Source organism: Chenopodium album, chromosome 15 (genome assembly GCF_948465745.1).
Source record: "Chenopodium album chromosome 15, dcCheAlbu1.1, whole genome shotgun sequence".
In the NCBI taxonomy this organism is placed as follows: domain Eukaryota; kingdom Viridiplantae; phylum Streptophyta; class Magnoliopsida; order Caryophyllales; family Amaranthaceae; genus Chenopodium; species Chenopodium album.
This window is the reverse complement of record NC_137848.1, coordinates 11,270,460-11,284,008: the sequence shown is the minus strand read 5'-3', so window position 1 is coordinate 11,284,008 and position 13,549 is coordinate 11,270,460. Positions and strand designations below refer to the sequence as shown.

Sequence of the window (13,549 nt, the reverse complement as noted above, 5' to 3'; positions counted from 1 at the left end):
CTAAAAGTTACTCAAATTCATATTCTTGCCCTCCCAATTTCTTACCCTAGTCAAGTAAAAAAAATTATCAATGTCCTAAATTGTCATTTTATATGTTCAACTAACAATCAACTACAAATAATAAGCTAATTTTACCAAACAACTCTTCATAAAAAGCTCTTATAAATCAGCTAGTCAAAACAGCTAATGCAACCAGCTAATCAAAACAGTTAATGTAACCAGCTTTTACCAATTAACTAACCGCTAATTACCAAACAGGACCTAAATAAAACCCGAGGTCAAAAAGTCGAATCCCCTCAATTACAATACGCGGGAGAAAATGCCTACGGTAGGAGTAGACGAGTAGTAGTATGTATAAATATGATACGGAGTACGAGTGAACAGCACTTATCGAAAACCATAGAAAAATAACGGTCTTTTCGGAGAAGCAAATTAGAAACCATCTTCTTTTTCATCTGTCCCCCCTTTTCTCTTCCCTCACTCCATTTCCTTCCTTTTTCCGCCATTTTCACACCTCTTTCTCTTTCTTTCTCTTCTTCCTCCGTCTCCTTCGGATCATCTTCTTCCTCTCTTTTCTTCCCCATTTCTCCCTTTCTATGCTCCTTTTCGAGAGCTCTTGCTCCTCGCTCGAGCTCCCCTTTTCTCTCTCTACCATTCATCATCATCATCAATAATCTTCTGTAAAAATGTATGAATTAATTCATCCTTTTTTTGGTTAATTTGTTGTTGCAATTGAATTATTGTTATTATTCAGAATTTCAATTGCATTTGATTATGACGTTTCTGGAATAAATTCAATGATTCTGAATTTTTTTTTTTTTGACTTTTTTTGAAGGTTAAAATCGGCGAGAAATTAGGTTACAAAATCGGAGAAAAGAAGCAAAAATGGAGATGGCAGCGCAATTGAAGCGAGGAATATCGAGGCAATTCTCAACAGGATCGTTGAGAAAATCAGGGAGGTTCAGCTTCAAGAGGCAGTCATCAATGGATCCTCAAAGGAACACAATGAGGTTTAGTTTCGGGCGGCAATCGTCGCTCGATCCGATTCGCCGAAGCGCGGTAAAGGAGGAACCGTTGACGGTGCCGGATAATCTGGACGCTACGATGCAGTTGTTGTTTATGGCTTGTACAGGAGATTTGAAAGGACTTCAGGATTTGTTGGATGGAGGTACTGATGTTAATAGTATTGATTTGGATGGAAGGACTGCTTTGCATATTGCTGCTTGCGAAGGAAATGTTGAGGTTGTTAAGTTGTTGTTGAGTCGGAGAGCGAATATTGACGCTCGTGATCGTTGGGGCAGTACGGTATACGCTCTTTCCCTTTTGTTTTCTATTTATTAAGGTACTTACCGACGAATATGATGCACGTGCTTGTAGATACTAATGCATTTGTTATGATATTGCCCGATGAAAGTGGTATGGTCTAATTTGGTAAGATGTTTAGCTTTTGTTGTGGATGTCACGAAACAAATGTACCTGCTTTATAAGATTAAATTTAACTTATCGATAAATTAGGAAGTTTGAAAGAAACTAAACAATGTTTTGATTGAAGATGATTAAAAAAGAATGCTAGGTGAAAAATTACTAGTATTATAAATAATTTGGATGATATAGTTTGTACAATCTTATTAATTTATGTGTATCATATTATATTATACGAGTACGAAGTATATTATAACTAATAATTATCACTCCTTCCATTGTTTTTTATAATAGAATTTGGCGGTGGGCAGGACATGTTAAAGTTGGAATAATAAAAAAATGGATGAGGGAAGTAAATAAGTGAAGGTTGGGAATTTAACTTGAATAGAAAATGTGAAATGCAGTTTGGGACATTTATAGTATTAGGGAAGTTTGAAGATGAGTGACGATAGGTTTATTAATTTCTTATTATAACTTAAATAAAGTGATGAAGAAAGTGAGTATCATCTTCGTTACTCGGATCATGTGCTCATGCTAAACATGGGTAAGTAAGTGTCTTACACTCCTGCTAGATTACGAAGATATTATGAAACTTTTGTTTTATGATGTTGGGGTCCAAAGAAGCGTCATAGTGTCTAAGCTATTAAGGACTTGTTCTCTTTAACTTATTTCAGATGCTCATTTCTTATTGCTTAATAAATTTAGATCAGATCAGAAAGATTCAGAATTTTTGATTATTATTTACTTATTGTTAAATATCGTTAATTGCGTATTAAAAAAAATTATAAAATTTACACATTTGAAAAGTTCATAATGAGACGAATCTAACAAGATCCATTTTGATAATGTTTTTCTTTATAGATTAGTATGAAAATGCGGTCAAAGTTTAGTCAAATTGTTAAATCAGACCAAACGAGATAATAAAAATTCAGATTAGACCAAATCAGACCTTAAAAAAATCATACGAGATCTACTTGTTTCAGGTGAAGAGAATAAGTCCTAAAATAACACATTGAGACTAATCTAACAATATTTCACATTTATTTTTTTATATATACACTGGTGAATACTCATGGTCAAAGTCCGTCTTTTCAAAGGAAATAGAACTGGAAAAATTGTGTGTTCATATGAAATGCTAGTTATCATTTGGTAGGGAGCTATTTGGATAAGGCATCTATATGAAAATACTGTTAAGGACTTAAGGTTTAGTACCATATGAATGTCTAAAGATCTCTCGTAATAAATGGTGTTAGGACCATATGAACAACCAAGGAGCACACACAATTTGTTGATAATTTCCATATAGTTTGTTTCAATCCGTAAAAAGAAAGAGAAGGAATGAAAAGAGATCCTTAGGCGTCTGCAGCTGGTAGTTTAATATATGCTACACTGCTACAGGATTAGTTAGCTGGAATTATTTTTATTTTTGTAAGGATCCACCAGTCAAAAACTTAACATTTAGTTTAGTTATCAATTTTTCTCTTGGTCTATAGTAATTTTGGGATATATATGGCTTATTTCCAGTGGGTTTCCCGCTGCCAGTCCCAAGCCTGGATAAAGGAGGAGGGTTACGGTAGGCCAGTGACAGCCAGTATAAAACTTCGTCACATCCCATGACATGAGCCAAACAGATATTTTCGTGGGGGCGTTCCCTACTCAGCGACGCGCTGCACTTCCTAGACCCGGGTGTAGTGATAAGTATGCAAGGGTTGCTAGGTCGTCGCCCAGAAGCGACGCGCCACATTGCCCGAGTGTGGTGTCAAATGAGCAAGGGCGGGCCATTGGGGCGTTCCCTACTGAGCGACGCGCTGCACTTCCCAGACCCGGGTGCAGTGATAAGTATGTAAGGGTTGCTAGGTCGTCGCCCAGAAGCGACGCGCCATATTGCCCAATTGTGGTGTCAAATAATCAAGGACTTGGAGTTGGGATCAGGAGGGAGCGTGGGAGAAAAGAATTTAGTTTGCGGATTGGTTCTTGGAATGTGGGGTCTCTTACGGGAAAATCAGCAGAATTGGTAGAAGTAATGAAAAGACGACGCGTGAACATCATGTGCCTCCAAGAGACAAGATGGACAGGAGAAGGAGCTCGAGGCTTGGTTTTGGGGTATAAGGTATGGTATGTTGGGCAAGAAACGAGCCACAGAACAAGGAATGGTGGAGCTAGGAACGGAGTTGGTGTGGTTCTCGATGAGAGGTTGGCAAAAGAGGTGATCGAGGTCTATCGGAAGAACGATAGGTTGATAAGGCTGAAGTTGCTATGTGGCAAGGAGATTGTGAATGTTATCAGTGCTTATGCTCCCCAAGTGGGTTTAGATGCAGAAGAGAAACGACAATTTTGGGAGGACCTAGACGAGGTGGTGCAGGGTGTCCACCACTCAGAGAAGTTATATATTGGAGGGGATCTAAATGGGCACGTTGGGGCGAGCCGAGATGGCTATGAGAGTGTCCATGGAGGCTTTGGGTATGGGCAGAGGGACGCCGGTGGTGAAGCTATTATGGATTTTGCCCAATCATATGATTTAATTTTGGCTAATACTTGGTTTAAGAAGAGGGATTCACACTTGATAACTTTTCGGAATGGAGCAAATGCAACTCAAATAGACTTCCTGCTCACAAGGAGCATAGATAGACAAAGTTGCATAAACTGTAAGGTTATCCCAGGGGAGAGTGTGGTCACCCAACACCGGCTATTGGTAATGACTATTCGTCTGAAAGAGAAGGCGAAGAAAAAAGTTAGACAAGAAGAACCAAGGATAAGATGGTGGACCCTAAGGGATGCAAAAGCTAAGGTTTTTACAGAAAAGGTAATTGAAGAAGCGGATTGGGATGGAGAGGTGGATCCGGACATGACCTGGTTACGAATGAAGAACTGTTTCCTAAGAGTGGCCAAAGAGGTCTTAGGGGAAGTAAGGGGAAGAACTTCGGTACAGAGAGATACTTCGTGGTGGAATGAAGAGGTGAAAGCAGTAATTAAGCAAAAAAGGGAATGCTATCAAGCCTTAGGAAAATGTAGGAGTGATGAAACCTTTGCAGCGTATAAGGAGGCTAAGAGTAAGGCAAAGGCAGCTGTTCGCCAAGCAAAAGAAAAGGCATATCAGGAGGTTTATGAAAAGCTTGATTCCAAGGAGGGAGAAAGGATCATTTATAAGATGGCAAAGAGAAGACAAGAGGCAAGGAAGGATATTGGCATGGTGAAGTGTGTCAAAGATAAGAACCAAATGGTCCTAGTGCAAGAGGAGGGCATCAAGGACAGGTGGAAGGGGTACTTCGATGAATTATTTAATGGAAGTAATGGAGTTGTGATAGGAGATACCTCTATGAGTGATGAAGAAATCAACATGGAGTATGTGCGAAGGATTAGGAGAGTAGAGGTGGAGATTGCACTGAGGAAGATGAAACCTAAGAAGGCGGTTGGCCCTGATGGGGTACCGATAGAGGTGTGGAGGTGTTTGGGTAAGATTGGTATTGATTGGTTAACAAACCTTTTCAACAAGATATGGACGGCTACAAGGATCCCACAAGATTGGAGGAAGAGCACCTTGGTCCCGGTTTATAAAAACAAAGGAGACGCTCAAGATTGTTCTAACTATCGAGGAATTAAGCTTATGAGCCATACTATGAAGTTGTGGGAAAGGGTGATTGAACAAAGGTTGAGGGCATGCACAAGCATTTCAGATAACCAATTTGGTTTTATGCCTGGGAGATCTACTATGGAGGCAATCCATTTGATAAGACAAATGATGGAGTTTTATAGGGTAAAGAAGAAAGATCTTCATATGGTCTTTATTGATTTAGAGAAGGCATATGACAAGGTGCCAAGAGAAATACTTTGGTGGGCAATGTTGAAGAAAGGTATCCCACGAAGGTATGTAGACCTAGTTAAGGATATGTATCGGGATGTGTCAACAAATGTGAGGACATGCGGAGGGTTGACAAAAGATTTCCCTATTACAATCGGATTGCATCAAGGGTCTGCATTAAGCCCTTTTCTTTTTGCAACGGTTCTAGACGAATTAACTAGACCAATTCAAGATGAGGTTCCATGGTGTATGCTGTTCGCAGATGATATCGTTTTGGTGGATGAGACTAAGGATGGGGTTAATGTCAAGTTGGAGCAATGGAGGCAAAGGTTGGAATCTAGAGGGTTTAAGCTAAGTCGGAGTAAGACTGAATATTTGGTATGTCGTTTTGGCACTCAGAGGGGGACAAGCAATGAAGTGGTGAGTTTGGATGGAAAGGATTTGACCATGAGTGAATGTTTTAAGTACCTAGGGTCGATCATCCAGAAGAATGGTGACATTGATCAAGACGTGACCCACAGGATTAAGTCAGGGTGGCTTAAATGGAGAGCGGCCACGGGAGTGCTATGCGACCGCAGCATTCCCTTAAAGTTGAAGGGAAAATTCTACAGGACTGCCATAAGACCAGTGTTGCTCTATGGTACAGAATGTTGGGCTTCTAAGAAAGAGCATATTAAAAAGATGGAGGTTACGGAAATGCGCATGTTAAGGTGGATGTGTGGAAACACTTTAAGAGATAGAATCAGAAATGAGGTTATTCGCAAGAAAGTAGGTGTGGCGGGCATTGTAGATAAATTAAGGGAAAATCGTCTGCGTTGGTTTGGACATGTAAGACGGAGACCCGAGGGTGCACCGGTGCGAAGAGTGGAAGAGTGGGACCATGGAGGGATTAAACGAGGAAGAGGGAGACCAAAGATGACTTGGTTGGAAGGAGTGAGGAAGGATATGAAGTGCATGGATTTACGTGAGGATGAAGTTTTGGATCGTAAGGGATGGAGGAGAAAGATTTATGTTGATGACTACACGGAATAATCAAATTTGGTTCATGTTAGCCGACCCCACTTTTGGGATTAAGGCTTTGATTGATTGATTTGGAGTTACTTGTGACAAAAGATGGACTAATATTTTGTTGGGTGTCATTGCTGAGGATTTCGGTGGAGCATTCAGCTTTAAGCCTGTAACTTATTGTAGTCTTCAATTTTGTCAGTGCATACTAATTGTAGTGCTGATTCAATGCTTACTAATTCAGAGAGTTGGACAGAATCCTTTTTTGTTGCAACATGTAGGCTACCTTAAGAAGCTTCACTAATGTTTGAGCTGCATATTCTCTCTGCTCCGAAACTGCATATGGGGTCAATATGGTTGTCCCTTGTTTACCTTTCAGTTTTTTATTTTTTTATTTTTTTTATTTATTTTTTATTTATTTATTTTTTTACTTCAGCAGACTGCCAATTTATATAAAATTTTGAATTTTGAAGAAACTTCTGTGTGTTAACTTTTGGTAATTTTTCTGTGGTTAATTTTAGTGCCTTACTGTTCTCTGAACTTCTTGTTTTCGTTTCTTGCTTTTTCTTCAAGCCCATTATATAAATAATTCTGTCCTCACAATGAGTTTGTAACTCCACAGGCAGCAGCTGATGCAAAGTATTATGGTAATATGGATGTTTACAATATTCTGAAGGCTCGGGGTGCAAAAGTTCCAGTATGATTCCAGTCTCTTTCCCATGTTTTCCAATCTTCTTTCTATTTTTGTCACTGTATCAATTATAATTTGACTTGCAAATTTACCCCCTTTGTAATCACAGAAAACTAGGAAAACTCCGATGGCAGTTGCAAATTCTAAAGAAGTCCCAGAATATGAACTTAATCCACTTGAGCTTCAAGTTCGTAGATCTGATGGTATTGCAAAGGTATGGTCTTTTTCTTCCTTCATTGTCTGTTTATATTTCCTACTAAGCATTTACATGTTGGTGTCAGTTTACTCATTCTTGTTTTATGGTCTTTAGATGTCTACTTTTTTTACATTTAATCTGATAGATCTTTAAAAACAGAACCTATGTCTCACTGGGGTAGCCTTAGTGTTAAGTGTTAAAATATTTCTTGCTGTTTTGAAGTGTTTATTGAACAATTCAACCTCTTTCATTTGATCATTTCCGATAAGCGTGTAGTTGTGTGTTTTGTTGTTTCTTCTCCTTTTGCTCTTCTCTCAATTTTATTGATGTTTGTGCTTGTATGTTACTTTGCAGGGAGTATATCAAATTGCTAAGTGGAATGGTACCAAGGTTGCTGTAAAAATACTTGATAAAGAGAGCTATTCTGATCCAGAAAGCATGTATTTTTCTGAAACATTATCTTAATTTATCTTTTTACTGAATTTATGTAATTTTTCATGGGTGCTTAATATTTGGAGTCTACCACCCACTTTTAGTATTTATACCATGAATTGCTTTGTCATGCTCAGGTAATTAGATAGTGTTGCTCATACACCTTCCTTTTATCCTTTATCATCTTAAATCCTAAATTTGCTATTGAATTATGGTGAACTTATACTTTGCTTCTGTGCTGCTTCATGAGTTATATCTCTGCATTTTATGCTAGTTTTAGATAGGAATCTCGTTGCAATTCTATTTAATAATCTCGTTGCAATTCTATTTAATGTCTGACCGTGTTCTATTCTTGATAAATTCCTTGCAGAAATGCTTTTAAAAATGAGTTGACATTATTGGAAAAGGTTCGACATCCTAACATCATTCAGTTCGTTGGAGCTGTTACCCAAAATATCCCAATGATGATTGTTGTGGAATTCCATCCAAAGGTATCTTTGATCTCTCCCCCAATATTAATGTGTATGCACTCCTTGAATAGCTTATTTGATTCTTATGTAGTATTAATGAGTAATTTGGAAGGAATTATAGTTTTTGACTATAAAGACTCTAGAACTATATAAAGCAATGTCTCCGTGATTGTTATTAATAATAGAAAGCAGTCTACAAAATACACAGGGGATTGAAATTACCTGTAGGCTTGAATACAATTGAATCGCTTGTTAATTTGTATATATGGCTTTGTCGAGTTTTCCATAACATGGATTACATGGCTCAGAAACTTGGTTTATTTACAGTCTCAAAATTTCCAAGCCCTATGCTATGAATAGTTAATAAAAAAATATCTCCTGTGTGCTCTAAAATAAGAAAATCAGTTAGTGCATTTTGGATCTTTGTGGAATTGGATTTATTTGTATGATTTACTGCACAGTAATAAATAATAGTGTCAAGTATTGATGATCTTCGGGAAGGACTCAAATGTCTGTGTAGATAGTAGCTTATGAGAACAAATTACATCTTACTCTGCATAACTTTTGAACTTGAACACATGAATATTTTGGGCCTTTAATTAGCAATTATGGAACTATGCTTTTGTCTTTCAGCTCAATTGTACACAGGATTTGAAAACTATACTCCCACTGGCACATCATTATCTTTCTACTAAAGTGCCCTGATTCAACTGTATACGCAGAGTGAATATAAGATTTTCTAAGATTAAATTTGCTTAAAACGATTGGTAGAACTCAAATGACACAGCTTGACTAAAAGAGAGAGAGAGAGAAAGAGAAAAAAAAAAAAAAAGAAAAGAAGTTTGCCTTAAAGTACATGTTTTTTTTTTTTTTTTTCAGAAGCAGAGATGGTCACTCTGCTCTGCTTCTGAAAAAAACATGTACTTTTAAGGCAAACTTGTAAAATTAATTAATGATTGATTGAGCTAATATGTAAACAAAAGTTTTCTCATCACTTTTGTACCAGTAACTGTAAAGAGAGTGCGGCTGTGGTTTTTTTCATAATTGAGGTAAACGAAATGTTAGTTTTCAAGATCTGAACTTTATTGGTTAACTTTTCTAGTTATATTTGTCCCTGGGCTTGGCAGAGGGGGAGGATTAAGGCTGGACAGGAAAAATAAAAAGAAATGCAGATAGACAGATTAACAACAGCGCATCCCAGTATATATGCGTTCCCTTCTGTGTTTATAATTGCCTGCTCATAACCTAGATAGAGTTGGCACAGGGATGCAGGCCATGCAGGATCCATCATTGATGGGTAAAAATCTGATACAAGATCCTGGTCTCTATAATAGAGGTGTCAATATAATGATGAAAATCTTGAGAATTGACTTTATTGGCTTGATATTTTCTCTTCAATTTTCCTTGTATTTATTATAAATTGATATATGTGTTTGCTCCTTTTTTTTCAGGGTGATTTAGGATGCTATCTTCAAAAGAAAGGACGTTTATCACCATCTAAATCATTAAAATTTGCGCTTGACATTGCAAGGTATATCTCATTCCAAGAAACTACAATTCTTAAAAGCTGAGAATTTAAGATGCGTTTGTAACTTGCATGTTGCTTAGAGTTTCATTATGTTCTCTCCTCATTGTGGTGTTCCTTATCAGGGGGATGAATTATCTTCATGAGTGCAAACCTGATCCAGTTGTCCATTGTGAACTAATGCCCAAGTAAGACAACCAGATGCAAAAGATCACTTACTATTATTCACAAAGATGATATTTTATTTTTTAATATTTGAAATTATGATAAGGTGCCAGAAATATTTTGCTCGATAGTGGAGGACAATTGAAGGTAGCTGGATTTGGTTTGGTACGATTGTCAAAAATATCAGCTGATAAATTTAAATTAGCCGACCCCAGAACGTCCACTCGTAATGCAAGTAAGTAGTAGCATTAAGGCAAAACAGTCTGCATTGGATTTTCTTAGCAAATAAGGTCCACACTTGCAATTTTTTTTTTATTATACAGTAAAAGACAAAAATCTATAAAAGCTTCTCTTGAGTGTGAGAAGGTTGTTTTAGTTTTTGACAGTAGCTTGAGTTATATGAATCAAAATAGAAAATTTTCATGTCTACAACTTAGGTTATTTTTTTTTTTTACAATTTTTAATTTTTTATGAGATGCTCATTTTCTGTTATTTAACTGGAATAATGAAATTTCTGGCCATTCTCTCATTTTACCACTATTTCTTTTGTAATCTTAGGTGTATATACAGCTCCTGAGCTCTACAAAGATGAAATTTTTGACAAGAGAGTGGATGCATACTCCTTTGCCATTATTCTTTACGAGGTACTTTGAATCTTGTACGTTTTACACCAGTTTATGGTCACACTCGTAATCTCACATTGTTAAGCTACCTTCAACTTCTTCTTGCAACGAGTTGAAGTGGGTCAGATGCAATGTCCCCAGCCTTATGTGCTATTGCACAGTTAGTATACATCAGTGTTCATGACTTCATGTAAATACTTCTTGCTTGTCAATTTGTCCCCTAGGTTGGCTAGGTAGCCTGCTGCCTGCGGTAGAGTCAAGTGAGTTTAGTAATATCTGGTACCTATCTTGAATTGCAATGTATACATCAGAGGTTGTTTGTATTTAAAAAGTGAAGGCCATGCAGGTGCTAATTGCGTTTCATGTTCTTGCAAATTAGCCTCTTCTTTACTGATAGTTTTGATTTTCTAAACCCAAAAGAAACATGTTATTGATAGTTAAATTTACAATCTACCAATATTCATTAGTTTGTGGATTGTGGGGACCATCAATCCAATAAGTGAGATCCTTTGCCTGTTTATACACTTGTTCCTAGGTGAACAAAGAAAGAACTTGGTTCCAATTTAATAACAGGATGGCTTTACCAAACCCCATATGTGCTGATCTCAAGATCTTTATGTCGTTATGTCCCTGTTTGGTAATTAGCTGTTAGCTGATTGATATAGCTGGTTATATTAACTAGTTTGACTAGTTGGTCATATTAGCTAATTTGACTGGCTAGTTATGAAAAGATTATTGTGTAAAAGTGTTTGGTAAATAGATGTTTATTTCTAGCTGTTTCAGTGTATTTTATACCCAAAAAGCTAATTGTTGAATAAGTTAATTTCAAAAAGCTCTTTTATTATGAGCTTTTTTTAAAACTGCTTTTTGAGCCCAGAAAGATCTTTTAGTAAGTAATGTACCAAACACCCAAATTAGCTTTTATTATGGTCAAACCTCTAATAGTGCTTAATAAGCTATAAACTTTCCAAAAAGCTATTTACCAGACAAGGAAACAGGATAATCTGATAATGTGATCTTATCTGCTTTTGTAAACTGATCTGGACCTGCCTGTTGGCTCACTCATATCATTTCTCTCTTCCTATTAGATGATTGAAGGTGTTCATCCTTTCCACCCAAAGCCTGCAGAAGAAGCCATTCAACATATGTGTTTGGAGGGGAAAAGACCACCATTTAAGAAGTTGAAAAATTATCCAACGGAACTAAAAGAGTAAGTTTATTTCATGCAAGATTTTAGATTTGACTGTTTAGATAGTTTTCACTTTCAAAGGGCTGAATTTTCTGAAGTGTTGGATTGGTGAAATAAGCACATTCTGAGTGAAGGAACTTTATATGTCTCTTTGTTAGTCTATTATATCTTCAGCTTGATTAATGCCGCCTTGATCTCTTGGGAATTTTTGTCTTAATTTTCAACGAGGGATGATGAAAACTTGTATTACATGGTTTCTATCCCCATTTGACTTTGGATCAATCAATTTCTCAGTATATATTATTGAGGATGTATTGGTGATCTTTCTGTCACTTTAGTGTTTGTTGAACTTGTCTCCCTTAAGGTTGTTATTGAGAAAGCTAATTGTGATGTACTGAGAAAGCTAATTGATGTTATATAGCTATCCCACTTTTTAAAAATATTTATCATTTTATGCAGGGAAACCTCTATATGCTTTTGGTGGAATTCACTTGTTGGCCCTTGCTTGTTGCATGTTGAGACTTTAGAACATTAGTATTTGACCTTGGGTTGCCTCTAGAGTATTCTTATAATTACATTGTTGCTTATTAGTTTCTGGGTACATAATGAGTTAAGAGGCCAAAACGAACACTGACATTGTTGAGTATTATTTTCCCCTTACATAAAATTCCTTTGACTGCTGAATTTATGGTGGGGGATTTGGGTATCATACCCACTTTTGGGATGGCTACTTTTACTTTTTCACCTCTAGCATTTCTGGTTCGAGTAGATTATTTGTCATTTACCCGTAGAACTTTAGATGGTGTAATGGTGTTGGAGTTTCTTCTTTTCAAATATTTCAAAAGTATATCATTGTTTAAAGACAATGCAATTACAGATTGATCGAACTATGTTGGAGTGGAGTTCCTACTGTTAGACCGAGCTTCGCTGAGATCATTTTGCGGTTGGACAGTGTGGTTGCCAATGGTTGTAAACAGGGATGGTGGAAAGACACCTTCAAGCTTCCATGGTTGTAGGAAGATGTCAAGGACACTAAAAATATGATATGGTATGCATCTTCTGGGTTCCCTATTATGTAGAATACTTGTTCTTTTGAAATTTTCCCTCAATAATGCGTTCTTTCCAGCCATGTCTTCTTAAATTATGCTACACATACAACTGTTGTTATCTAGCCTTTATATGAAACACATGGCCACTTAAATATTTATATGAAACACAAACAAAGATCTCTATCGGACTATCGGTTTACTGTAGTCTTGTTGTCGCTTATTTTCTCTGGATTATTAAATATCCTAGAGATGCTTGCAATTCGGAGAGCAACTTCCATAGTAAATTCATAGTTTCAGTGGCAAAATAAACATCTGCCGCATATTTATTGATTGTAGCTATATATTGGAGCAAGAAAACAATTCATTTGTGGTCTTAATCAAGGAAATTTCTGTGTCTTTGCAGGAAACAAAAGAACCTGTTTAGAACTACGGATACTTTGTTGAAGCCCAGATTAATCCCACAAGAACAATTTTTACATTGTACTTGCTGTGATAGGTTTTGGTTGAGAGACCTATATGAAACAGAGAGAATTGATCTATATATGGTCGCGACACGATCACTTCAGTCCGTAGTTCTGTTCCTTTCATCTGTTTTTCTTTTTCTGGAAAGGACTGGAACAGCTTCTTTCCATGTATATTGTGTGCAAAAATACATATATTCATATTGTTTTTACTCATTAATAAGCAGTATAATGTATCTTATTACGCCTTCTCCCCTCTTTTCGTTCTTTATTTTTAGGCTCATAGGATCATGACATCAGAAGACATAAGAAATGTCATAAGGCTAAACAAATTCAGTTGTTTGTTATCAGGGTGAAACATTAAACCATATTGAGGATGAGTTTTTTCGACAAATTAATAGATCAGGATTTCGACAAATTAAACCATTTGGAAAACAAAAAAATGTTCACAAAATTATCAAGGATGAGGTTTTCGACGAATTATTAAACCAGGCTTAATGCATTGAGTGTATACCGACTTCA

At 36.7% G+C, this 13,549-nt stretch overlaps 1 protein-coding gene across 1 annotated transcript; it reads left to right on the top strand.

Annotated features, from left to right (window-relative positions):
- Positions 1-386: 386 nt before the first annotated feature.
- On the top strand, positions 387-13,278 carry LOC145582949 (integrin-linked protein kinase 1-like). The gene is made up of 13 exons (XM_081640018.1): positions 387-688; positions 836-1,305; positions 6,849-6,923; positions 7,027-7,131; positions 7,468-7,553; positions 7,916-8,036; positions 9,467-9,546; positions 9,666-9,728; positions 9,819-9,940; positions 10,264-10,349; positions 11,417-11,538; positions 12,395-12,565; positions 12,970-13,278. Exons 2-12 carry the CDS (start codon positions 886-888, stop codon positions 12,531-12,533), a joined length of 1,419 nt encoding a protein of 472 aa, XP_081496144.1. The 5' UTR covers positions 387-688; positions 836-885; the 3' UTR covers positions 12,534-12,565; positions 12,970-13,278.
- The last annotated feature ends 271 nt before the right edge of the window (positions 13,279-13,549 follow it).

Coding starts and splice junctions, on each gene's coding strand:
- LOC145582949 (XM_081640018.1), top strand. CDS start 886: ATGGAGATGGCAGCGCAATTGAAGCGAGGAATATCGAGGCAATTCTCA. Junction 8,037..9,466: donor TTGTGGAATTCCATCCAAAG/GTATCTTTGATC, acceptor CTTTTTTTTCAG/GGTGATTTAGGATGCTATCT. Junction 9,547..9,665: donor TTTGCGCTTGACATTGCAAG/GTATATCTCATT, acceptor GTTCCTTATCAG/GGGGATGAATTATCTTCATG.